Source organism: Hemibagrus wyckioides, linkage group LG08 (genome assembly GCF_019097595.1).
Source record: "Hemibagrus wyckioides isolate EC202008001 linkage group LG08, SWU_Hwy_1.0, whole genome shotgun sequence".
NCBI classification, from domain to species: domain Eukaryota; kingdom Metazoa; phylum Chordata; class Actinopteri; order Siluriformes; family Bagridae; genus Hemibagrus; species Hemibagrus wyckioides.
In genome coordinates this window covers 20,247,368-20,273,656 of record NC_080717.1, presented here as the reverse complement: position 1 = coordinate 20,273,656, position 26,289 = coordinate 20,247,368, and the positions used below count along the sequence as shown (strand labels likewise).

Sequence of the window (26,289 nt, the reverse complement as noted above, 5' to 3'; positions counted from 1 at the left end):
CTGTGCTTTAATAAGAGCTATTAACATATAGTTATACACTAATTATATACATTAATTATACACTGATCCAAGCCACAAAATTTAAGCAAGAAAAAAAAAAGCTCATTAATGCTTTTAACACTCAGCTGGTTCAGTGTTTTGCAAGCTGTGCTGGATATGAACAAAGATATGGGAATTATGATTTCAAAAGCAGAAAGGAGACAGTCCAGATATCCAGAGCAGAAAGATGAAACATTGAGAGAATGCATGCAATGTTTGGGTTTGGACACTTCAATAGCTTTATTCATGTAAAGAAGTTCAGAGTGCTCCAATCGTGGCAAATACTGCAAACGCACGTGAACACGTTTCTCATCCTGCGAGATTCTTTCCTCTTTGAGTTCAATGAATATTTTTTTTCTTCTTGTCCAAAGGTTTTTTTTTTTTTTTTTTTTTTTTTAAAAACACTCAACATTTTGCCCTGACAAGAATCAACAGGAAAATACACATCAACTGTTTTTCTGTTCGGGGCTGAAATATTAAGAAGCTCATCAAATCTAAAAAGGAACAAAAACAGTGTATCCCCCACCAAAAGAGTGCAACAAACAAAACTTTAAGGTTTATAAAGCAAGCAGAAAGGACATTTATTTGGAAACTTTATTTTTTTCCTTTTTTTTTTTTTTACAAGTTCTCCTCAGTATCTTTAAATTGACATTAAAATCAAGCCCTGATTCTTTGAAAAATATTTAACTCTTTGTGCATCCACGTCCAAAAAAGGCTTCTGACGTACAAAGTCCATCATTTACCTCGCCATTGTCTTGTTCAGACATTTCAGACGTCCACCCTGTTCATTCAGTTAGCTTTACCATTTGCACGTTTTGGAAAAAAATAATGCCAACATGGAATTTAAAAAAAACAAAACAAAGGGAAGCTGTTATCACTTTCTGTGATTGTTAGTGTGGACTGTGCATTTTGCCTTTTTTAATTTTTTTTTTATTTTAGTGGTATACATAGGTTACTGGAAATTGCAAATAGCACCATTAATGTGAATTGTTAGCACCTTGTCCCAATAGCAGGCTAACTAGAAAGCATCAATGGCGGCCAGTTTTTTAGACGATAAGGTCCTTGTCGATATCCTCTGCAAACAGAAACAAACAAAAAAGAGATCAAAGTCAATCAATTCTTTTTAAACCACAAGGAAGTATATTCCAAACATGTTTGTAACTCACGATCTTTAATGCCGAAGCAGCTGGCCCACTCCTCCAGGGCGATGTACTTGTCCTGGTCAGCATCACATGCCTCGAAGAAGCTGGTGGTGCAGTGCTCCATGGGAATCAGAGGGGCGCGCAGAGGGGACAGCTCAGTGTGGGACAGAAAGCTGAAACACATTGAAATAACAATAAGAGTTCAAAAATATGCACCAAATTTCTCAGAGTAATGTACCTGTGCTTAATTTATTGGAGAGGAGGTACTAAAACCTGTGAGAACGTACCCGTCAGAGGGGTGCTGGTCGAGCTGGCCGAACTGCCAGTGAACAGGGAAGATGTACATGTTGTAGTTCTTCTCAAAGTCCAGAGCCAGAAGATCCAGAGAGTGGTCACCAGCCTGCAGACGCTTCTCGTTCTCGAAGATCTTCTTCACCTGGAGACAAAACAAAAATGTTTTTAAAACCTAGAGCAAGCTTGTTTAAAAAGTACTTCACATCCTTTATTACTGTGCATTTTATTTGATCTAAACAATCCTTGAGTGTGTTCCAGCTAGTAATTTTATGTCTAATATGTCATGTTTTCTCTGTGATTGGATGACATATTTACTTACAGTTTGACAAAAACTGACAGTATGATTGATACAAATAACACTGCAGCAAAAGTTGTAGGACTCTTTACAAACATTATACTTATGTTTTATTTTATGTAAAAAGATTCCCAGAAGCTTGAAACGTCTTAAAACCTGTAATAATAATAATAACCTTCAGAAACCATTCTGCTAACCTAAACATCTAAGCTAGGGAAGTGAAATGTGAATTTCTTGCTTTATGAACATTGCAGGAATGTTTATTCTGAGACATCATCATGGTCTGACTATTAAACCTGCTTAATACCTTACTGAACATTGAAGAATGTTTTCTGTTAGCTGGCATGTTTGATTATAAGTTGTACATGTTGAGAAAATCTATAGTTCTCTCACTGGAATTCAAATATTCTGTCAATAAACAACATAAAGTCACGTTTCTATTGACTCTCTTGACTGTAGATTGCTGGTTAATTCTGTACAATAATGTGTTAGTGATAGTATGGCTCAGAAGGAAAGGGCTAATGAGACAGAAAAAACTTGGACGAACCCTCAGCTTCTGTTTCTCGTTCAGCAGATTGTTGTCCTCGTCACGCTCATACAGAGTGACCATCACGTTCTTCAGCCAGTCCCTCATACGCAGAGGGAACTCGCCCAGCTCGTTCTCCAGGCATGCAGGGATGTCTGGATTAGATGAAGACAAACAAAATAATTAACGTGCTTTTGCACACATACTCTATATTAAAAGTCTTGACAGACTGTATACAAAATAATTCTTAATGAAACGGCAGCCGTCCCTCTGGTGCTAAATATATCATTAAAGCATGGTTTACAGCCCTACGGCTCTGGTTCACATTAATGCTATTAAGCAATGTCAAAACACATTTTCCTCAGTTCATCTGTAACTATGCAGCTCTGCTTTGTTGCATGGCTTTGTCAGAAGAGTAGCTCCATCTGGACCCTTCAGGCCAGACAGTCAGGTGATGTGATTCTGCAGATTCTCCTAGCTTTTTTGGGTGGAGTAACGCAGACTAGTTAGGACCTGCTGTGTGTGTGTGTAGAGCACTGTTAGGGAAGCCTAGAGCCTGGAGCTCATCAATCACAGTGAAGCACTCAGCTTTGCACAAGTTTTATAGATGATGCTGGGACTGGCTTAAATGTTCGACATTCTCCGGGGGAAACGACACGGATTTTGGCACTTTTCCAAAACCTGCAATGACATGCACTTACATTTGCAGGGTCCGATGTAGTCCAGGTGCAGCTTGTGGCCCTTCTTGGTGCCCTCCAGAGCGCACTTTGTGGCAAAGAAGTGGCAGGAAGAGTCATAGGTCTTGTTGTCAGTGCCACAGACCTGTTGGATTGAAGGAGATGATGAATAGGGGTGAATAGGAGAGCATGGCAAGATTGATACTCCTCAAAGATTTGGGAATGTCTGGAAGATGATTGACTGTTTCATTTGTTGAATGGATGTTTGGGGGAAAATAGAAATATTCTATTCTCTCAGACAAAGGTCTAGAAAAATGTCTTGTACCAGGCCCCTATTTTTTATCCTTCTAAAGAAATAGAAAGGAAAGACATATGGGTCAGACACACTGCAGTAAAAACTCACATGCTCAAACTCTCCTACTGGAGCAGGGCACGTCAGGGGATCCTGGCACACACACATGGGCTCGTTGTTTTCATCAAGCTCACACACCTTACCCTTCTTGCAGTGATGGTTGAGGCAGGGGTCTGGGGGAGGAAACGCAAGAAAAAACATTTTCTTCCCGAACTTGTTTTAAAGTACCTTTTTCTGGTAAGCTGTGAGACATGCCATGTGACTCTATTTCCGAAGCCACAGTCTAATGCGCTCCATAATTATAGCTAGTCTAGTTCTGGTTTTAAGTGCACCCGGTCATTACCAGAGCTTTTGTGAACTTGCTGCTATGTAATTTTCTCATGTTATCATCACACATGGAGAAATAAACACATTTCATACTGTAAAGAATTCAGAACATCACATCCCTAACAAAGCAAGGTTCACCATACAGCCTGTGTTCTTACATGCATCTATTCTTTAGGTTTCTCTAGGAATAGGTTACTTACTCTCTGCAGCAACATCCTCCACAACCTCAATGGCTTCATCGAACTCTCCGGTCTCCACTTGAACTGGGTTGGACCCTACTTCCACCTGCTGGGTTAGGAGATTAAGAGCAGTGTTGGTATTTTATTTCATTTTATTTGCATACTGAGTTTTATTTGAATAACGACTGCATGAAATAATTGAAGAAAAATAACTGGAAAGGACAGGAGTTCTTTTGAGGACTAGAACTGGATGATATCCTTACACATAAAATTTCTTATCCTGTATAGAGGATGTTCACTAAAACCAAACAAATGAGCTGCAGGATATCAACCTGATTGCTCTGTTTTATATCCAGATTAAATGGCACTTACCTCATCAATGACTGGCTCCTCTTCAGCCTGCAAAATAAACGTATACAGTAAAATGTTTTTTTGTGTGAGTAGATGCTCACTTTTGTTTAAGTCCTTACTGCTGACCTCAGAAACTAGGGCTTAATTTAATTAACTTTGGCTAATAAAACTCCTTGTAAAACCACTGAATCATCACCTTCACTTTTTATTAGTGAGGGCATTGTGACCTCCTAGTGTGTGTAAACACAAATACATTGCTCTTACTATATTATTTAAGGACCATCCAATGACACAATATTTAATGCATCTAATTTGTGCTATGTTCCACCTAAATATAACCCCAAGCTTAACCTCAATAAAAAACATTTTGGTATTTGTTTATTTATTTGATGCTTGTTTTTTTTTTTAAAAAAAGGCTGTCTCCACAACATCAAAACTATGAGATATTCCTATCCTTATGGGATAGTTGGTCCTCGGCAATATATTAAAACATGCTCACATACACACCCAGTAAAGATGTGTGAAGTTAACTTACTGGGGCAGCCAGGGCCTTTCCAGCAAGGCACAAAAGGAAGACAATCCACACCCTCATTTTGGGATTCAGCCTGGAATAAAACAAACAAAAGCATAAATTGATATAGTTCATACTTACATTTCACAGATATGACAATATTATCTGGAACGTCACATATTTTACATGATGTTTATGCTTTTCAACCTCATCACATTCAAAGTCATGACTGTGACACACTAAACCCGAGTCTCATGTTGTTCCTGTCACGGTCTGTGCTGTGAGATCAATATCACTTCCCATTCCCATTCTTATATAATCCTTACAGCTGCCTCCAATGGAGAGATTAGAAGTGATTTCTCTGACCAGACCTACCCTTTATGCTCTCTGAGAGGCAATTATACACACAAATCAATTAGCTTGCTAAATTCTTAACTCTCACATATGGGACTCCATAGCCAGGAGGTGTTTGAGATCACAATACTGAGTGCCTCTGTTCTGTTTGCTTCATTTACAGTAAGATCCCTAAAAGAGATGTGCTGTCCTCATGAAACCTCATGCATGCACGCACACGAGCACACACACACACACACACACACACAAATCTAATCTAACGCTTGTCCTAGAACTCCTATTCACAGTATGTTAATACTGAGTATTTTGTGTTCTTTTTAATACAATTAATACAGTTTACTATACTGTAACAATTTGAAGTCCCTCTATCAAGTGGCACCCAGAAGAGGATGGATTCCCTTTTGAATCTTCATCTCAGGGAGATTTCCCTTAACACTCAGCTCTTGCTTGCTCAAAAGGACCTAAATAGTGCCTGTTGTAAAAGTGCTATACAAACATTTTTCCACAACCATCTGTGGCTGTGAGTGCAAGAGACCATAAAAGCTTGGCTGCATCTCTACCTTGTCAATCAAAGCAATGCTAGGCAATCAGGGTGTCTGTGAGCTCATGTATGTGGAAGAGGGCAGATAGAACTTTCCACTGAGTACATTCAACTGCTCTGTGAATATGAGCCGAAGTTTCAAAAGCTGTGGTAGAGGAGGAGAAGGAGGAGGAGTGTGCTAGGCCTCCCTCTCCCTGGTTGGTAGTCGTGGTGTGAAGTAGGTAATGAGCAGGGACTGGTAAATGACTAAACTGTAAGAAAATGGGGATGAAAATAAGCAAATTAAATAAAAGGAGACATTCCTTTTCGGCTGGATGCTCAAAAAAGGCCATAAGGCTGCTGCTAAGAGCATCAAATGATCATGGTTACATGTTCTAAAAGTCAGCATCGAGGAAAGCTTTCTTGCACATTGAGAAGCTTTCTCCTGGGACAATGGCACAACAGACATTCCCTTTCAAATGGTAACAGAGACGATGCAGAGACGGTGTTTAAGCGGTATCTGTGATCTGTGTTATGCCTTCCCATAGGAACAAAAGAAGCACGTATTCCACAAAGTCATTTTCAATATGCAAAAGCTGTACTGTAGGGTATTAATGATTACATGCTTGGGAAAAGCATTTCAATTACATGCTATAATGGTGAAGAGGGATTATCTCTTTATGTACACGTCTTTAATTGGCAGAACTGTGACATTTTTCAGAGGATTTACAGGCTCCTTGATTAACTCACGGAGTAACAAACTTTTCTGGTGCTTCACACCAGACACAGGAATCCTTGTTCCATGAACAAAGCGTCACAGCATGTCACACATTCTTTAGGGAAATGAGAGCGATGGGATGAAATTCAAGCTGTGAATCAAGCTTTGTGTACTTTGTGCTGTTAATATCTTAAATATTGTATAGTTACTGAGTCAAAAAACATCTGTCGTCTCACTAACATCTGAAAATAATCAAAATAAATAAACATTCATTATTCAGTGTTGAAGGAATAGCCCATCATTAGTGTTTAATTTGATGAGCACTCCAAATGTGCCTTGACAAGTCCTTTAGATGCAGATGTTTGCTCTTGTGTCGATGTGGCACGATCTCACATTTCTCCAAGCAGCTGCCGAGGAAGAAGGCTTGCCAAATGGTGCTTTGATTTTGACCCGTCAGGCCAGCCAAACTCAAAACAAGCCCAAGCCAGGCCTCTTCCCCCATCTGTTTGTGTTGGATAGGGTAAAAGTGAGCTTCTGCTCAGGAACTGATGTCAGCCAACCATCTCTGATGGATTTAGTCATTGAAAAGCACAGAGTAAAGGCTGACGACTCCAAACATGGCAAACAAGGATTCTTCTCACCCAGTTGCTCAGGGAGGGGAAAAATAGTGCAATTTCCTTAGTAATACACTGTCCTGTAAGAAAGTTAAATACTTCACATATTATGAATCTGTAATGTTTGGCTTGGAAGGCTCATTCTTTTCCCTTTGAGAGACATTTGTACATAAATTTGCATGTTTATTTTCACAGATGAGGCATAACGCTGTTAGTTTGTTGGACCTACTTACGTAAGAGCAAAACAAGCTGTTTTATTTGGAAAGTAGTGCTCATACTCAAGCAGACTTGAAATCAAGGGGTGGCAGTGGCATAAAGGATGCCTTTTTTGCACTCACTGTTTGATTTAGAGGTTAGTTAGGTAAGCAAGCTGTGAGATGAAAACAGAGACACAGTGCTGTACTTTTTCAAAGGTACCTTACTTTTCCAAAGGATAATATTAGGAAATTCCTTCTGCTTTTCGAGAGTGACTTAAACAGGTGGTCTGGAAAAACAGTGGGGTTGACACACTGTACAAATCCACAAATAAATGGAGTTACTCTTTCCCACTGTCAGAGCAATTTGGCCAAAAGGAGATCATTTGTTCAAATTCGAAGCAAACAAGTTTATCCTCCAAATGAGAGAGTCCAAAATAAATTAGAAAAGAGTATTTAAGCCTATTTGGTGTCATTCATGGCCAAAATATCCATGCTAATGTTTAACCTTCTTAATAAGTCTTAATCACTGTAATTTCTGCCTAGTTTTGCATCTGTGGGCACAAAGGGTGGCACAAGAGTTGAGTTTTTGGAACAGGAAACCACTGAGCAAGCCACCTGTCCATTACCAGGTAATTACTGTGCTTCGTCTGCATGATGTTCAGTGCTGAGCATTGATATCTCCACTGCGTATGCAGGACAGAACACTTGCCAGCAAGGCAGCTGGTCAGAAACAAAAATGATCCAACCTGACAAACGCCAGGAAGGTTTTTCGAAAGTTGTACAAAAAAGACTGCAGACAGCACGGAGGGTGCTCAATCCAAAAACTTGTTTTGGTTTAGCTCTAATGATGTGCAGTTCGCAAGGTAACAGATATTTCAAGACTATCCTTCAGGTAGCCTACAAAGCAATTAAAAGTCAGCAGAATGAAGTAGGCTTTGTAGTAAATCCCACCCTCGGTTCAATGGGTTGATAGGAACGAAGATACTGATCCCAGGGAGCTCAGATCCAGACAAAAGAGAGTCAGAGAAGAGAAATGTAACCTGAGTTTCCAGTCAGCTGACCTTTTGGAGCCCTTTCGCCCTTCCCCCATTGCTGCTAGGACATTAAATGTCTATGTGATTTACTCACTGGTCAAATCCTCACATACCAAAAAAGAGCAGCTGTGGAATCTGTGGAAATGGAACATTTTCCACTGAGGAAATCCAACATTTTTTAAGAAGTAGAATTCATGCCACGACCTGTCTCCGTGTCCATGAATAAGGTATAAAGGTGATAATGATGAAGATGGTGACGAGGCAGGCATAAAACAAGTTGTTAACTTCAGCGTTTCTAAATTAGTTGAATTTAGACTACAGGAAATATGCATTTTGCATTCTGGCTCCATGCCATGAGACTGCTTTGCTCTACAGGTCATTCTCCCTTTGGGGATTATAAACCAGAAGCTCTCTTTGCCCTTCATCCAGGCTTCCATTTAACTTCCAGAGCAGTCATCAGGCCAAGATGTTACTTTCTGTTGCAGCCTAAAAGCAAACTTAACGTTCCAATTCACAGGTCGGTGTAACCAAGGTGAAAAGGTGATGGCATGTGGAAAAGCACTGCTCTGCACTGCACTACAGCTAATTAGGCAGGACTTTATAACAAGACGTTAAATATATGTTCACCTTATTTTTGCAGCCTTGTCAGGGCTTTCAAAACCTTCACTACTATATAGTGACAAATATATTAGCTTTTTATCCATTGGTTTATAAATGTACCACACTTCCAGCTTCAGATATATATATATATATATATATATATATATATATATATATATATATTATTTCTCTTTCTTTCCAGTCTAAGAAAAGCTAAAATGTTGTTATTGCTGCTATTTTTTCCTTTCTCCTGATACTTTGCAAAACATCTGTGCAGGTGTCTAAAGTCTGCCTGATGTTTCCCTCTAAATAGTAAATGAATATTGCATGGATTAAACTGGCTGCTGTGTCTTTTTTTTCCCCATCGTCTCGCTTCCATGGTTTTTATCTGACAGGCCATCCGGCATCTGTGGACATTCAGTTTGTTCCCACAGCGTTGTTGTTTGTCAAGAGAATTGACATCTGTACAATTTTAACAGCTGGCGAGAATGGCCATGGTAACTCACATTCCTTTTGATGGGAGTAACTGGGAGGGGAGGGAGCTATGTGAAAATTGACCTGCTTTCTTTCTCCCTGTCTCTCTGTTTTTTTTTCTGTCTCTCTTTCTGTCTTTGTACTCCTTTTTTCCCTCCCCCTTTCCCCCCCAAATCTGTGGTCACCCCTCCCGTTGCCTATGTGGCACACAAAGCTTTAACACTGCGCTTGTTCCTTAGTTGAGTGTCAACAATAGAGTGATATGTTCTCAGCTCCGGCAAACATTTTACTAAAGTGTCCTCAAGTGGTGCCGTATAGAAGTGAGAGATATTGTAACATTTGGATGCAAAATGTTACATGATACATGAGGTCCACAGACATATAACACTACACTGGAAGGTTGAAACTGTTAGTTTTCAAGTGATCTATGACAATAAGAAAATTGTTTATCTGATATATATGATTTACATATAAAAGCATCAAACGAAGCATCATAGCAGAATATGTTAGAACGCACGTATTTCCTTCTTAATTTAAAAACTGTCAGTGTAAAGACATAAAAGTTAGGAAATGATGGAGTGAGTGATCTTACCTTAGCTTCACCTAGCAGGCAGACCAAAGGAGAACTCAGCTGGAGCAGGGGTCTCGAACTATCTAACAGCAACACAAGTAGACACAGAAGACATTTGCAGTGGGCAGGCCCAGTCGAACCCCCCTCGCAGCCCTGGAGTGGGACGTCCCACTGTTTAACTCTGTGTAGCCAGCTGAAGCTCTGAAGGTCTGCTGTGCATGTTTAGACGGGTACAGCAGTTGATTTTATGACTTCATATGATACTCTAACACTTTATGCTTACTTTGAAAGATTTGCAATTATTTATAATCAGGAAAAGCTTTTGGGAGAATGCATGCAATGTACAGTTTGAGACATTGCTCCTGAAATGACATATCTGTATTGTACTTAACAGATATGGTGCAATATGCCAGAAATCATGATGCTGCTGTGTCACTTCATGCTTTTTTTTTTTGTTATGTGTTTAGTTTTTATACTACAGAAACATCTTAGTGATTAAAGATATTTCAAATAAAGGAAATCTTATATTTCTCGAGAATATTATATAACAAATATATGATCATTTAGTTTATTTCTAAATTTATTATTTCAGTAACAATTCCTTAAAATAAGCAAAACATATCTGTGAGTAGAATAACAATAGAATTAGAGAGCATTTCAAGCTTGTCAATATTTAAAAATATGCTTAATAATCTTAAAGGCTTTATTTTAAAATAATCTAGTAAAGAGAAATGCTAGTTCAATTGGTCTATCATCTTGTATTTGAGAGCCATTTCCTGCTAAGATGTAGGTTTTTGCAGTGTGAATATTCATGTTAATTCTTTAGAGATGTATTCATTTCTCTTTATTTATTTAAATATTTAGGTAAAAAGGCTGAGGGTGTGATATTTATGGAAAAAATATATCCTAATTTAGTCTGGAGTCAATAATGGTCTGTAAACTTCCTCTAAATGTATCTCAAACATATTTCAATACTACATTTATAAAACACAGCTGAAGTAATTCTATGTCTCCTAGAGAAAACTTTAATAATCTGTCTTCGTTCTGTCTCTCTCTCCTTCCTTCCTGAACCCCTCCCTTTTCCTTCTCTCTCTCTCTCTCTCTCTCTCTCTCTCTCTCTCTTTCTCTCTCTCTTTCTCTCTCTCTCTCTCTCTCTCTCTTTGTGTGTGTGTTTATCTGTGGTGTGAGTGTGTGTGTGTGTGTTTGTGCTGTCTATGTGTACTCTGGGTTACTAAGAAATGATCAGGCTAAACTAATCCTTTCTGCTGTTCCAATCATCTTTTGGTCTCTCTGCCTCAGAGACAGCACTCAGAGACACTCTGCTCTGGATTGCTAATGTCTGTTGAGGAGTATGCAGAGAAACATCTGGATGTGAAAAAAAGGCCTGGAAAAAAGTAGCAGCTATGCAACGTGGCATTCTGGCTGCAGCAGACTCAGAGAGTCAGAGCAGATCCGACCAAGGAGAAGATGTAATTACTCACTTCTCCCAAGCTGCAGACGTGGCATTGTCTACAGTAGCCTAACAAGTCTTCACATGGCCATAGGCTCAGGGGAACTCAACCATCCAATGCCACCCACCCTCTTCTCCCCTGTCACCTATCTAATTACAATTAAACTTAATTATACCTGCTTTCATCTGCAGGCACAAGCAGGTTATAAATTATGGGACACTTTCGCTGCCTGTTATTTGGATGCTCTCAATATTTCGATTGTTACCGTATATATAGATGAAGTTTTAGTAGAATCAGTTGTTGCATCATCGTTGTGGGGGCTTGATTTATTTGGAATGTAGCCCATTCAAGGCCAGTTTATGGGAAATACCTCTCCAGTGACTTGTGTGAACATAGCTAGATTCTGATTCATGCAGCAAATGGGACGATGTCGACCACCGTTTCCTCTCCAGACTCTTAAAAGGATCAAAACCACAGCTGAACAAGGCTTCTATTCATTCTGGTTCCTGTTTTTGCCTCTGTGTAAACTCTGGGCACACTGATACCCTGCAATAGCAAATAACCTAATATTAACATGGGAGCAGAATAAACTATAGCACCTGAGCTTATAGTGTACTTAAACCAGTCTTACTGTGCCTCTGTTTGGTAAATAACTATATAGCTTCATCTTGATCTTTGGTGAAACACATATTTAGAAAACATGGCCTCAGAGAGAAATTCTTTACTGAGAGCCCTGGTAAGGTTATACAACATAACATGAAGTTCCTCGGGGATATGAAACATTTCTGTTACACCAAACATATCTCTTACATTTACATTTGCAGTATTTAACACTCAGTATTGACAGTATTAACACAAATAGGCCACAATTTATTGCAATTTATTTATCACAAATAATGTATAGTACACTGCTCAGTACACCTTTTAATATATATATACACTATATTGCCAAAAGTATTCGCTCACCTGCCTTGACTCGCATATGAACTTAAGTGACATCCCATTCCTAATCCATAGGGTTCAATATGACGTCGGTCCACCCTTTGCAGCTATAACAGCTTCAACTCTTCTGGGAAGGCTGTCCACAAGGTTTAGGAGTGTGTTTATGGGAATTTTTGACCATTCTTCCAGAAGCGCATTTGTGAGGTCACACACTGATGTTGGACGAGAAGGCCTGGCTCTCAGTCTCCGCTCTAATTCATCCCAAAGGTGTTCTGTCGGGTTGAGGTCAGGACTCTGTGCAGGCCAGTCAAGTTCATCCACACCAGACTCTGTCATCCATGTCTTTATGGACCTTGCTTTGTGCACTGGTGCACAGTCATGTTGGAAGAGGAAGGGGCCAGCTCCAAACTGTTCCCACAAAGTTGGGAGCATGGAATTGTCCAAAATGTCTTGGTATGCTGAAGCATTCAGAGTTCCTTTCACTGGAACTAAGGGGCCAATCCCAGCTCCTGAAAAACAACCCCACACCATAATCCCCCCTCCACCAAACTTTACACTTGGCACAATGCAGTCAGACAAGTACCGTTCTCCTGGCGACCACCAAACCCAGACTCGTCCATCAGATTGCCAGATGGAGAAGCGCGATTCGTCACTCCAGAGAACGCGTCTCCACTGCTCTAGAGTCCAGTGGCAGCGTGCTTTACACCACTGCATCCGACGCTTTGCATTGCACTTGGTGATGTATGGCTTGGATGCAGCTGCTCGGCCATGGAAACCCATTCCATGAAGCTCTCTGCGCACTGTTCTTGAGCTAATCTGAAGGCCACATGAAGTTTGGAGGTCTGTAGCGATTGACTCTGCAGAAAGTTGGCGACCTCTTCACACTATGCGCCTCGGCATCCGCTGACCCCACTCTGTCAGTTTACGTGGCCTACCACTTCGTGGCTGAGTTGCTGTCGTTCCCAAACACTTCCACGTTCTTATAATACAGCTGACAGTTGACTGTGGAATATTTAGGAGTGAGGAAATTTCACGACTGGATTTGTTGCACAGGTGGCATCCTATCACAGTTCCACACTGGAATTCACTGAGCTCCTGAGAGCGACCCATTCTTTCACAAATGTTTGTAAAAACAGTCTGCATGCCTAGGTGCTTGATTTTATACACCTGCGGCCATGGAAGTGATTGGAACACCTGATTCTGATTATTTGGATGGGTGAGCGGCAATATAGTGTATATATATATATATATATATATATATATATATATATATATATATATATATAATTTAGACAGATTTAATAGGCTAATATGTCTATCTTTATGGATCTAAAGCATATATTTGTATGTACAGCTGTACTTGGAGTTTAAGTACTTCAGAAATTTTATAAGTAGGTATCCTGAAGTTTTTTCCAACTTTAACATTCAGAGTTAACAGTTTAAATCAAACAAAGCATTAAAATCATCCCATAAGGCTAAAGGAGGTAGTAAATTATGTTTTCGCATTTTTTCGCAATGTTTTCTATTGAGTGCTAGTGGAAGTGGTTAGAAAGGGGCTGGGTCTTGAGTCTTCCTTTCAAGACATCATATGACATTCTCAACATTCTCCTCCATTACCTCTCCTCAAAAGCAGCCCACAAAAAGTCTGTTTCAGGATTTGTTTTATCACTGTCTCAAAGGCTTTCATTCTGAAATGGCGATATTAGAGCTGGAACATTTAACTGCCATTTAGCATGTGATTGAGTGCAAATTAAATATTGTCTTATGTTCTTCATGTTTACAAAATGACAACTCTTCACATAAACTGTAGAAGACTAAACTAAACTAGACAATGTTTGTTTTGCTTGCTGGACATTTATCTCCTATTAATGGAGAAAGGCACTTGAGCAGACCCAGAGAAACACAATGGCTGCTCATCCTTTCCTTCCCCTGCGTACTTTCCTATGAGGATTGACAGTGGTGAAATGAAAACATCTGGAGAATCCATCAAAGCAGAGAATAATGACTAGGAGCCAGATGGAGGATATGAGCAGAATAGTGAGCGTGGCGGGTTTGCGTTGTCGGTAGCTTTCTCCTGCAGCTGTTAAGTGGGTGTAATAGCAGCAGGGCGGCACTTTTTTTGTGAAAAAGAAGAGTGGATGACTGGCATGATGACTGTAAACGCAAGAACTTCGCTGTTGCAGAAGAGGTGACGTGTACAGCAGACACGGCTTGCGGGTCCTGTTTCAGCAAATAGGCCACCTGTGCTAAGTTAAAGTTCAGATGAAGTCTGAAATATTGACAAGAAATATTGAGTGTTTGCTAGTATAATGAAAGCAATTTTGCCATCTTTAGTGGCTTTAAAAAATAATGAATAGTCGGTTTGGAACAAATTGGGCTCTGAAAGTTTACGTATTAGATGATATTTTGGTTTCGAAATGATTTATAGACTTCTGTTCCTCAATTTTATTTAATGCCACTTTATTAATTTATAAATCTATTGGAAAAAAGCAGTAAATTCTTTGAAATATGTCACTCTTCTAGATCAGCAGGAGGAGCTGACAGCTTTAAATGTTATAGCAGGAATAAATGGTTTCCCATTTGGTAAATGAAAATGTTTTTATGATTAAAATGTTAATAAATGATATATTGTATAAAATGTCATATTGCCATGAATCATTAGTTTTGCTCCAAAGGTCTAAAATGCAGTAAAATCTATTAGATGAATTAGTGTAATATTGTAAAGAAAAATAAACACTTTTGACTTGTTGGTGTTTTTAAAAAAGGAAATATTTCATGTAAAATCTGAACAGCGAGATGTGAAGAGCTTTAAAAGTAAAGGTTTTAGATGAGGGATAAACCTGAAGTATTGAATGCAGAGGAGAAAGAAGTGCACTGTGTGATGAACAGACGGTGGAGTCTCCATTGCAGGATTGCACTTGCCTCTACCTGTATGGCATGCCTAGATACAAACTCAGTCCTGTGCACATATAAAAGGAGGAAAGGATTTTTTTCATGGTGCCCCTGAGCAGCGGCAGGCTTATCATCTGACGCTTTCTCCAACATTTCAATTTTCAGTTGCAGCAAAACGTCTTCAGTGGAAAAGCTGAGGCTGTGACACCAAAATGGAAAGATGAATCTCCTCCCAGTTTGCCATGTCACATCCTTAAATTCAAGCTCATGCACGCTTTCTGGCAGTTGCATTGCTGTTGTCTTTTAACAGTAACTGAAGTTAATAAACTTTTATTTATCCTGCCAGTTGGTAAATGGGAATATTGACCTTTATTATCTCCAAGGTAGAACAGATGTACATAAACATTAGCATCCTAAAACTGCAGCAGCAATAATAAAGCGGTTCATTAAAAATGAGCATAATCAAAATACAGTATACAGTATATCAGAGGTGAATGTCGTTTTCATGGCGCAGTAAAGAACGTTAATGTTTACTGGGGTTGTTTGAAGTGTCTTCTCTCTGTCCTGATGTCGAGGCCCAACTCTGATCTCTTGATAGCAGTAAAAATGACAGACTGATTGAACAGAAAGAACACTGTTACAGCATATCTGTCCTTTTTCAAAGATGGAGTGCTGATTAGTCTGGAACAGAAGGGAGACTAAACAAGACACTGTTGAGTCTTTGGCTCACTGAAATGCACTGATTTAATCGTTTTCACTCTGCCATCTAGTTATCATATAGAATGATCTACTGCAGATGTGATTAGTTGTATAGCAAAACTAGGCTGAAATTGTGCTATGCTGCATTTTTGTCTTTATCAGGGCAGGTACAGCATGTCCTTTAATTCTGCCAAGGTACATGGATTTTTTCCTCTTTGGCTACACACTGCTGCCTGCTGGTGAGACAAGATACATCTTTTCAGCAGCCCTCTGCTTTATATGGAATCAGGTTAAGGCAAGACCATGGATCATGTCAAGTCAAGTTATGGATCATTGTGACACAATATGTCAGGTTTTTTAAGGGGGCTCTGTAGCTTTGTCTGCCTTGTATGTCTGGGATTGAGGGTTTGATTCCCACCTCTGTGCTGTATGTGTGGAGGTTGCATGTTATCTTTGTGTTTCCTGCAGGCACTCCTGTTTCTTCCCTCAGACATGTGTTGTAGGCTGATTGGCATGTGATTACACCCTGTGATAGGTTGGGACCCTTTCCAGTGTATCCTCTTCTAGTCCCCTGGGATAAACTCCATGTTCCCATGACCCTGTCTTTAGAAAATGGATGGATGATCTTTTTAAGGTAAACCTTACTCACTATATTGTGAAATCAGATTCATTCTTAAAACATTTTTTGGCAAAATATATATTTTTTTCCCTTCAAAGGGATCCCCAGATCCTAAAAAAAATCTGTTTCAAGGTTACCTACATTAATAAAAATTTTATATTTTACTCTTCTCTTTAGAGTCTAGATGACAAGTTGTATAATATTTTATTTATTTTATAACAGTGCATGGTGTTTTGTTAAATGATATTCCAACAAACTTAAGTAATAGATCTTGAATTAGACGTTTGGTTTTATATCATATGAAAATGTATGACTATTCAATTAGGCAAAGCACCATTTGCAAATTGACTGCAAATTGGTTACAAAAATGACCCTGTTCACTTGGAGTGCTTTGGCTTTTAGTGATTTCATTTCATTGATCTTGTCTTATCATGTAGAGTTAGTATATAATTCAAGAGAAATTTGCATAAATGGTACATAATAGATAAAAGACTTTCCCAGATGGAGAAAAGTGCATTAATGTGTTACTGTCATCTATGTTAAAGTGTATTAAAGGGCTATAAATAGTCTGTTAGATAACGCATTATTATCCTCAGTCAGATAATGCACAAAGGCCACGGAGCAGCGTACATACAGTATGTGTTTGCAGTGTATCAATTTGATATGTCTGTTTGCTGAAAAGCATGAAAGCAAACAGACTCGATTTCAGTCATGGTTTATCTCAGCTTCTTTACCCTCAACATGCTCTTCGGTTTACAACCCGTGCGAGAAGAGCATTAGCATCATCACCGCCGCATCATAAGAATTATTCAGTAAGGAAGATGACAAGGCGACACTTCTCTTAAAACAGCAATTCATCTCCTCTTGCATTGTCTAGGAAGAAAATACTGAAGTCAGCAGTATAAGAGATAAACATGATCAGGATGTGATGGATTGATATCTAATTCTGAATAGTGGATATAACGTTTTGCAGACATTTTCTCTTTGGCTGATCATGAGGAATTCGGTGAACGTGATGAGTTCTCTGGTTTGTGTGGAGTTCCTGTTGTACACTGTGAGTCTGTGTGCTCCTCAGTGGCTGGTGGAGCCGGAGGGAATATGTGAAGGCCTCTTCGCTATCTGTAACACTTATGAAGGCTTCTCTAGCTGCACTACTTTTCCAGCCTGGATGGGTGAGTGTGTGTCTTACATGAAAAGCATTCTGCTTTCTATTATATAGATATTTCTGATAACAGATATCATTGACAGCAAGGAACTCTGTACTGCCAGATCATTACTGTAGCTTTTGATTTACATTACTTCTCCTAATTAGGCTCGTACAGCCTAACTTGGATGTTCCTGGCAAGTTCCTCCATACTTTCCTTGTTCACACTGATCGCCATTAGACCAGCACTTAGCAATGGAAAGCGAGCCATTGTAGCTCTTCTTTTAAATATTTTTTCAGGTAAGAAGCCTTACATCTCACGCATCTTCTGCTTTCTCTTTTGCAATTTCAGTGATTCATTGATTCAACAAAGAGGAATTCAGGTTGCATTGCTGAATTCCTCCCACACCTAGCAACATCTGTTGCCTAATAAAAGAAAATAACAATCCTAGATGGTGTCTATGTACAGCTGATTAGTTTCCACATGGCAGATGATCTTTCTGTTTCACTCTGAAGTGGGTGTAATGAGATACCTTTATGACAGCAAATTTGAAATGGATTATTTTCTTGTACAACCACATCCTGTTGTGTTTGAACCATACATAGGTTAACATTCAGACACCGCATGGCACCACCATGTGTCTGTGGCTTGTGTGATCATTATCTCATGAAATTAGTATACTATTTCATGTGATATACTGACTGAAATGTTTCTATTTCCTCAGTTGCCTTTTGTGTCAGTGCTCTCATCGCCTTCATAGTGTCCGTCGAGGAACAGATGCCTGAGATGTCCAAATTCCTTGGCTGGGCTTTTTACATCTGTTGTGCTACTCTTGTCTATGCCTCACTGGTGTCAGTGGCATTAGGGTTTGTGGAAGGCTCTTCCAGCATCGAGCCAGTAAACCCAGATGGAGGTCAGGGCTTGCCAGCACCAGCCATGTCACCTTAGACATAAGTCTAATGTTTTTTTTCCACAAACAAATGACCGAATTGACTAGGTTTTTGGGTGTGGTCCATTGTACTGCATTACAATAAACTGTCAATATATAAAATAGAAAAGGCTTTACCTTTGTTTTTTACTTTATCCAAGCAGCAAATACAAGGTTATACCAATTTCCCACCCCAAGTGTGGTTTTCTGTAATGAAAGTGTAATATTGCCCCCCACTGGAAAGTTGTGGGTAATTATATTTATCCTATAACATGCATAAGCTTCTGAGACTCAGCAAATAGACAATATTGAATCTACTAGATTTCTTATACTGTATTCGCTGAGGGTTTACTGTTCATTACATTGAGGGTGCTAGACTATAACAGTAACCCACTGCACTATCGAGATATCTGATAACTAATACTTTGCTGGAGTTTGATACGAATCAATTAAAAAATGGTTTAAGATTAAACTAAGAACACTGGATAGTTTGTTGTGTCTGAAATCTCATCTACAAACATCTCCAAAAAAAATACTGCTAAAATGAGCAGCAAAATGAAAGAAAAGCCAATGTAAAGCATTTAAAATGTATGTGTTTAGCTGTTTAATACATTACCGACATTTTCAGGCTACATGTAATAATAGTATATGTTGAACAAGCAGAAGTCCAAGAGTCATAGTCAAAGATATTACACAATGCAGTAGCAATATATGTTTACATAATGAACAGATATAATACACCAATATATAGAGCAGTTACATTACAACTATTTTGCATTAGAGATTAATATTTCTGTTAATCAGCGTACGACTAATTTCACATACAACCAGCTTCGCTCGTGTCTCCAAAACAACTATTACGAATGAATAGGTCTGAAAATGTGGAAATATAGAAGATGTGCAACTTTAACATGTGAATGTTAAAAAAAAAAAACCAAAATGACAAATATTAATCAAACAGACAGAAGGATTACTAATGGATGGTGACAGGAACACGTTGTTCCATACGGACAGTTAATGTTTAACATCTGGTCTATTTAGGACCGATGTACGTGACAGTTTTGCCGGTTTTCTTCAGGGTTTCCAGCAGGACTTCTGTGTCTTTGTCCGACTCGATGAAGACCTTCTTGTTAGGAAGATCAATGTCAAACTTCACATCTGTTGATGAGAAAAAAACACATTTGCATATGCGCAGGAATGAACTGTATAGTGCAAACTGCTATATTAACTAAACTGAAGCAAAAAAAAACAACAACTCATAGATAAAACCTGCTGCATCTTCATGACATTTAATGGACAAATGGCTTTACAGAACAATCATTAGCTACAATATGGACACAGTTAGTTCAATGTTGTCTTATATGGGCTAAAAAATAGGTCAATTGCCTATTTTGCTTTAACGTAGACACAATACCTATTTTCTTAAGGACCCGAGTCACTGCTCCAGAGCATCCCTCACATGTCATATCCACAAAAAACTCGTGGGTCTGTGAATAAAAGGAAAAGGAAAGAAAAGATTATTTAGAACAGTAGAAATACTGAGTCGACTCTGAGTCGAGTTCAACAGTCTGGAGTTACATAGAAACTACCCACAGTAGCTAGCTGCTAAATGATCAAAATGCAATATGGAAATTAACTACTGATCAAGACAATAATAAACTTTGGTAAAATTGTCATTCAGAGATAAAAACGCATACTTACAGCCATGATCCGATAAGCGTTAACTGCGTTTTAAGGGAAAAAATAAAGTCGGCAATTTGTTACACCGGTGAACCACACCACTGAATAATAGCAAACTCTGTCACTTTGAACAGAATGTAGCCGTGTGACTTAGGGATCATCGTTAAATTCCCACAACTTTTCTAAAGTGTTTACGAACCTGTTTCGGTCGAAGGAATGTTATTAAGCTGATTGTTTAAGTATTATTGAACGGTCATTTTGGATATTTTAAGCCATGCATTGATTGATTTATGGGTATTCGCATGCACTGTTCTATAGTTATCATTTATACCGTGTGAAAAAAAAGGTTGCTTGAGTCGTTCTGCCATAAGCACGTGACCAATGACGTTCGAAGCAGCGTTTTCCCAGAGACACAGCCACACGACTGTTTTATAACTCGGTTCACATCAGCGCAAAGTATAGCGGAAGCAGTGGTTTGGTTGTGTAATAAGAACCTTATAAACAAGAATCTAAACAATTTCACTTTCAATTTCTCTAAACAAGAACCTAAACAATTTCACAAAGCCCACACTCAATTTGAAGTACTAAGAGGTGGTCTCGAGCCGGTTGAACAAAAAATGATTCACTATAAATCCATGCACTGAATGCTAGAAATGTTATATGAGTTGTATATTTTTTTTTATTCTTTATGCAGCATTACACGGTTGCATTAGCTTTTTATTGTTTACTGTCCAAAACCAGCTGCACTGCAAATGTAGATTAATATCTGCAATTCCTCTTTCAGGCCACAAGATGTCACTAGCGTACACTGTCTTGAAAATAATGAATTATTATCCAAAACACTTCCGAGCTCAAATGATTCTAAAGATCACTACTTGTCTAATCAGTTTGGCTCCACAACTCAGACCTCATCGATTTGTTAAAAAGTTCAATCGCAAGCAGTTTGAGGTCTCCGCACGCTGAACTAGCTGACAGGTTTTACACAGACGCTCCCTGGGAGATGTACCAGCTGACCGGAGTAGATCATGTGACCGTCCACAGAACAGGGAACAGAATAACAGGGGGGGAAAAGACAAGGGCTCGTAGTGGAGTGAGATGATCAGAATTCAGGGTTCTAATGAAACAGTGTCTGATTAACAATTGAAAATGTTTCAGTAATATTTTAAGGTAGTTAGATAATAAGATTGGACTACAGCTGCTCTCGGCCTTGTGGTAAGTCTGATATAATAAATGCAGTTTAGAGACAGTAAGATCCGGCCGGCGTGTTTACTGCTTCATTCAAGATAATACTGATCCGAAACATATGTTTACGTTTTTTTACGGAAATGTGAAGGATCACATCGATTACACGTGACTCAATATTGTGAGAACTTATTCAAACCCTGATAATGTTAATATATTAACTCTAGATGGTAGATGTTGTGAAATATAAATTTGAACCATATGCAGGTCAGTGATCTGATTGTTGTTTTAATTGTACAGAAAGCATTGGTTTCCTCATTCCTCATTAAGAGTAATTTTTTTCTTAAAAACATTCATTTTCCAGTCTGGGAAGAAACTGCTGTTTATATGCTATCTCAGCAGACCACAATGATCAGCAGTTTCTCCTTGTGCTGATGTGAGACCAGTACTTCTCACAAAATCTCATCGTTTTTAAGTGTTGCATAACATCCCAGGTTAAGCAAGAACATATTTAAAGCCGTTATTTTTTAGTGTCATTTGCACAGTGTAATCGTTCAGGTACGCCTTTTACACACTCACAAAGCAAGACATGATTGTGTATTATGATTATCATATAATGCAGCAAATTAATTGCACGTGATTAAATTGCCTCCAGTTGATTTAAGGAAGTACCAATCCATTCATGCCTCAATAACAGCTTTTTCTCTTCTGAAATAGTAGATCGGATCAGATTTGTCAAGTATTTTGATCCGACCCACTGTCATATGAATGTTGCTGTTGTCCTTTGTCACCACAGCAAATCCACCTATATTTCATTTGGCACGGGTTTTATACCCGAAGCCCTTCCTTGGGACCAACGCTGAGCCCCTCAGTGTCTGAATTGGTTCCCAGCCTGGGAATTGAACCCAGGCTGCGGTGGTGAGAGCAAAAGATTCTGACGCTGGACCACCATGGACCCAACCCACTGTCATATGAATACTGGTGAATATTTGTATGGTGGGTTGAGTGTCAGAATCATTAGACATGATTAGACTCAGCTTCACTGCGTAGAAGCGCAGATTCTAACATGGATCAGATGGGATTTGATCTATTAGTGACACATAATTCAACAAACTTGGTGTTAAACCCACTGCTTGTAGTTATCCAGAATTTGGAAACAAAAGCTTGTAAACCGCCGTAACGGTTGATATGAGTATCATATTCAGACAGAATAAGGGTATTAAACAAACAGTCCACAGCCCGGAACTGACCTGATAAAGTCTTAATTTGGCCAGGCATATACATTTTGAAAAGATTTTCTAAATAAAAATCATCTTGTTGATCCTAATTGAATTGAGGTATTGGTTAATGCACTTGGAAGACAAATAGAGCAATAAAAGAAAGGCAAGGATACATTTCTAAAATGTGATGATCTTGTGAAATTCTTTATTAGCAAGCTAAATATTTGACATTGAAAACCATGAATCTCTCTTTCCAGAAACCTTTTTAGGGGTTTCACAGTAATAGGCGAAGTATATAGATTTTTTTTCTTCACACTATTTTGTAGCTTTGAGACATGTAATAACAATTCAATAAATCAGTAAACATGGAGTTCATCATGTTTGGGGAATGAATTGCAGTCAGTTTATCTGTCTTGTAGGTGATATAAGTTCATGTCTTTCGTGAGTGGTTATGTACCTTTTCAGATAAATGCTGATAAATTAATTCTTTCAGTTAAGAAGGTTTGGTGATATGTTATTAGTCAGTGAACAGATTTTTTTTTAGACCGGGCCACTGGACACTGCAAAAATTGGGAACACAAATGAGTTTTGAGTATCTTTTTAAAAGATAATCTAAATAAAAATAAATGAATGAATGCTGCTTTAAGAATTTGTATTTTGGAGATTTTTGCTCATTTTTATAGAAGTCAAATTTGCTTCAGTGACTGATGATGATGACGATGATGATGATGCACTATGTACATGATTATCATCTAGATCAAAGTTAGAAAGGGCAAAACAATTGCTATACAATTGCTGCATGTCTCACACACAGTAGTCTTTTGTCCTTTCAGCAAATGTTATGTGTACTGACACTCAACCGAGGGGACGTGTGCTGTGTCTGTGTAGCAGATGGCTCAATAAAAAAATAATCATATTTGATTTATCTTTGATCTCAGCGAGCGTGGACGCAGGATCTCCACAGTGAAGCTGCAAAGTGGTGAGACAGTCTGAGGAAAGCGCAGCCAAGCAGCTCAGCCATGGCTTCGGATATCAACTATCAGGACGGTAAGGACAGAGTCGGCCTATTTTTAACAGACGCTGAATTTTGGGCTTGTTTTGTTTTTGTTTTGCTTTTTTTTAGTGTTTAATGTGGTTATTTGTGACTACTTGCTTTGATGTGTTTTACTTCAAACCTAATTTAATTGTGAATATCAATTTGTTTTTCATCTAGAAATCATACAACTAGATGTGCGCATCAGGAAATTAAATTTTTAGTTATGCATTTTTGTATCCTGACAATAGGCCCAGTGTTTAATCAAATAAACCAGAGCCCAGGAGATAACGACGATGAACCCATCCACCCGAACAGTCCTTCCCGCAGGCAGAGCGAGTACGAGCGGATTGGTGGCAGAGCTGGATCCTCGTAAGACATTTTCCACTTATTATTCTTGTGTTTACAGTTAGACAGTTCCTCGTGGATCACCCATCTAAGGTCCTATTTGTCCTCTTTGCAGTTTCTTTCAGACGTTAATTCATTTACTGAAAGGAAACATCGGTACGGGGCTGCTCGGCTTGCCTCTAGCTGTGAAGCACGCAGGACTTCTGGTAGGAAACCACAAATCACCTCGACTTGGTGACATTAATAGATGTGTTTTCATCATCAGTAAACAAAGATTATTTACGTAATCAATGCATAACCATTTCAGACAGTAATCATAATGTTGGAAACCAATAATATAATATAATAAATGGATAATAATCCGATGCAAATCTCTTTAAATTGTTCTTGTCAGATGGGCCCTCTGAGTCTGCTGGTGATGGGCATCGTGGCTGTACATTGCATGCAGATGCTTGTGAAATGTTCACATCATCTAAGCGCAAAGTAAGACTGTCTCCTGGCCAAAACGGCTGCTTACTGTTTTGTAGTTGCTTGTTGAACTTGTTTATTAAGTCACATGTCTCAATATTAAAATAACACTTGCAAATTAATCTGCACTTCACATTTCTTGTGTGAAATGTAGGTTAATATAAACAAAATGTACATAAAATATTGTAATAGAAATAGTGGCTTGAACAAATTCAAGTTTTATTGGTCACATACAAAATCATATAGACATGCAGTGAAATCCTTTTTTTTCCTGTCGAGAATAGAATAAATATAGGCTAGTAATAAAATGACAATAAAAAAATTGAACTGAACTAAAAGAATATAATTGGACAGGTAGTAAAGGGGAAAATATATAGAAAATATAAAAATATAGTATATGAATACAGATAAAAATGTGACTACGAATACAGTATTATGAATATAATATTAATAATAGTATGAATATAATTCAATTCAGATGTGTGCAATTGTACACAATTTTAGCGCAGCATATTCTGTGCAAAAAATCTGGTTCAGGAATAGGCAACTGTGCTAAAAACTAAACCTATTCTGAGTGAAATGTCAGGAAGAGAAACACTGGCTCGTTATTCAAAAGAAAAGAGAGCGAGAAAGGCTATTTAGGTCTAGACAAACCACTGCTCAGTACATGGTCACATGATTGACTAGTGCAGTGATCAGCGGTTTTTCCTGAGAGATAGTTGTACTTCACGTATGAGTTTGGAGAATCCTGTTGACATCAAGTGCAAGCAAATCGTTAGCTTTGTCATGTTCAGTTTATTTTGTGTCGTTTGATCATTTAGGAAAAGCATTTTATTGACCTAAAGATAAGACACATGTTTACTAAGTCCTATCTCTGAGTGTGAGAATCATTAGGAATGTTCCAGTATGTCACTGTCAGGGCTGATAACGGACTGAAACGCAGGAGCAGCAGTGAATCGATATGGCTTGTTTGATTTTTATGGCCGTGTTTTATGCCAAGAGTTGAGCTTTGTGTTAAGTAGCGTGTGTCTGGAGGTTTAATAACCATCATAAGAGTTGATTTGTCTGTGATCTCGGTGGATATGGATGCAGGATCGTCACAGTGAAGCTCCACAGCCATAAAGCAGTTTGTGGTAAAGGCAGTCAAGCAGAACAGCTAGCTCATGGAAAAATATACAAGTAAAAAATAAAATGTATCTGAAGAGATGAGAAGTGAAAGGAGCAAATCAATGTCTGACTAATTCCCATCACTTATATTTATCGTCTAAAATTTGACTAAATTAACCCTTTTAACCAGTCATCTTCCCAGCATAATGGAAAGTTTGATCAGTATAAACAAATGAATTATTTTTTATTACTGAAAGTCTGATATAAAATTAGTCAGGACACTGTTGGCTTTCAATGTGAGACACCTGTTTACCTCTGTTGGATAACCTTACAAAGAATTTTATTGGTTTAAGATAACACCTTCAAATTTTAGACCTTTATGAACAAGCAGTTGGGGCATCACTGAGAGCAGAAATGCGTTTGATATCACCATTTACTTAGAAGATGGAAACATTTGTGCGGAAAAAAAACTAACCAGTTTGCTTTTTTTGGTACTTTTCTACAAATATATTGGCCCTAGTAGGCTAGATAAAAGCAGAAAACAGAAAAACTTATGAAAAACTAAATTCTTAAAGTCATGATTATCTAATTTCATATGCCTCAGTATCCACCACTGTGAAGTGTTTCATGACAAAGAAATTCAATACTGAACATGGACATTACTAGAAAGGAAGTAACTCCTAATTTAGCCTCTGAATTCATCTTTAAAATTTCACTGAAATCCAAAGCAGCTTACTATGTCTAAAATGTATATAATAATAATAATAATAATAATTCTTTGTACTTGTCATTCGCTCAAG

At 38.4% G+C, this 26,289-nt stretch overlaps 3 protein-coding genes across 3 annotated transcripts in view; 1 reads left to right on the top strand and 2 right to left on the bottom strand.

Annotated features, from left to right (window-relative positions):
- Positions 1–707: 707 nt before the first annotated feature.
- Positions 708–9,885, bottom strand: sparc (secreted protein, acidic, cysteine-rich (osteonectin)). The gene is made up of 10 exons (XM_058397114.1): positions 9,797–9,885; positions 4,718–4,787; positions 4,204–4,230; positions 3,853–3,940; positions 3,377–3,498; positions 2,998–3,118; positions 2,318–2,451; positions 1,469–1,617; positions 1,206–1,354; positions 708–1,114 (listed from the first exon to the last, which is right to left on the bottom strand). The coding sequence occupies exons 2-10, from the start codon at positions 4,772–4,774 to the stop codon at positions 1,086–1,088; spliced, it is 876 nt and encodes a 291-aa protein (XP_058253097.1). The 5' UTR covers positions 4,775–4,787; positions 9,797–9,885; the 3' UTR covers positions 708–1,085.
- Positions 9,886–19,031: 9,146 nt separating this feature from the next.
- Positions 19,032–20,367, bottom strand: atox1 (antioxidant 1 copper chaperone). The gene is made up of 3 exons (XM_058396384.1): positions 20,153–20,367; positions 19,866–19,938; positions 19,032–19,609 (listed from the first exon to the last, which is right to left on the bottom strand). Exons 1-3 carry the CDS (start codon positions 20,156–20,158, stop codon positions 19,485–19,487), a joined length of 204 nt encoding a protein of 67 aa, XP_058252367.1. The 5' UTR covers positions 20,159–20,367; the 3' UTR covers positions 19,032–19,484.
- A 794-nt stretch (positions 20,368–21,161) lies between these two features.
- slc36a1 (solute carrier family 36 member 1) overlaps positions 21,162–26,289 on the top strand; it is a 34,804-nt gene continuing 29,676 nt past the window's right edge. Inside the window, exons 1-5 of the mRNA XM_058397755.1 lie at positions 21,162–21,343; positions 23,472–23,580; positions 23,818–23,938; positions 24,030–24,120; positions 24,309–24,397. Coding sequence (XP_058253738.1) covers positions 23,553–23,580; positions 23,818–23,938; positions 24,030–24,120; positions 24,309–24,397 — 329 coding nt within the window. The 5' untranslated portion in view covers positions 21,162–21,343; positions 23,472–23,552. The remainder of the gene's footprint in view (positions 21,344–23,471; positions 23,581–23,817; positions 23,939–24,029; positions 24,121–24,308; positions 24,398–26,289) is intronic.

Coding starts and splice junctions, on each gene's coding strand:
- sparc (XM_058397114.1), bottom strand. CDS start 4,774: ATGAGGGTGTGGATTGTCTTCCTTTTGTGCCTTGCTGGAAAGGCCCTG. Junction 1,618..2,317: donor ACGAGAAACAGAAGCTGAGG/GTTCGTCCAAGT, acceptor TTTTGTCTCCAG/GTGAAGAAGATCTTCGAGAA. Junction 1,355..1,468: donor GACCAGCACCCCTCTGACGG/GTACGTTCTCAC, acceptor AATGTGTTTCAG/CTTTCTGTCCCACACTGAGC.
- atox1 (XM_058396384.1), bottom strand. Junction 19,610..19,865: donor TCGGGTCCTTAAGAAAATAG/GTATTGTGTCTA, acceptor TCTCATCAACAG/ATGTGAAGTTTGACATTGAT.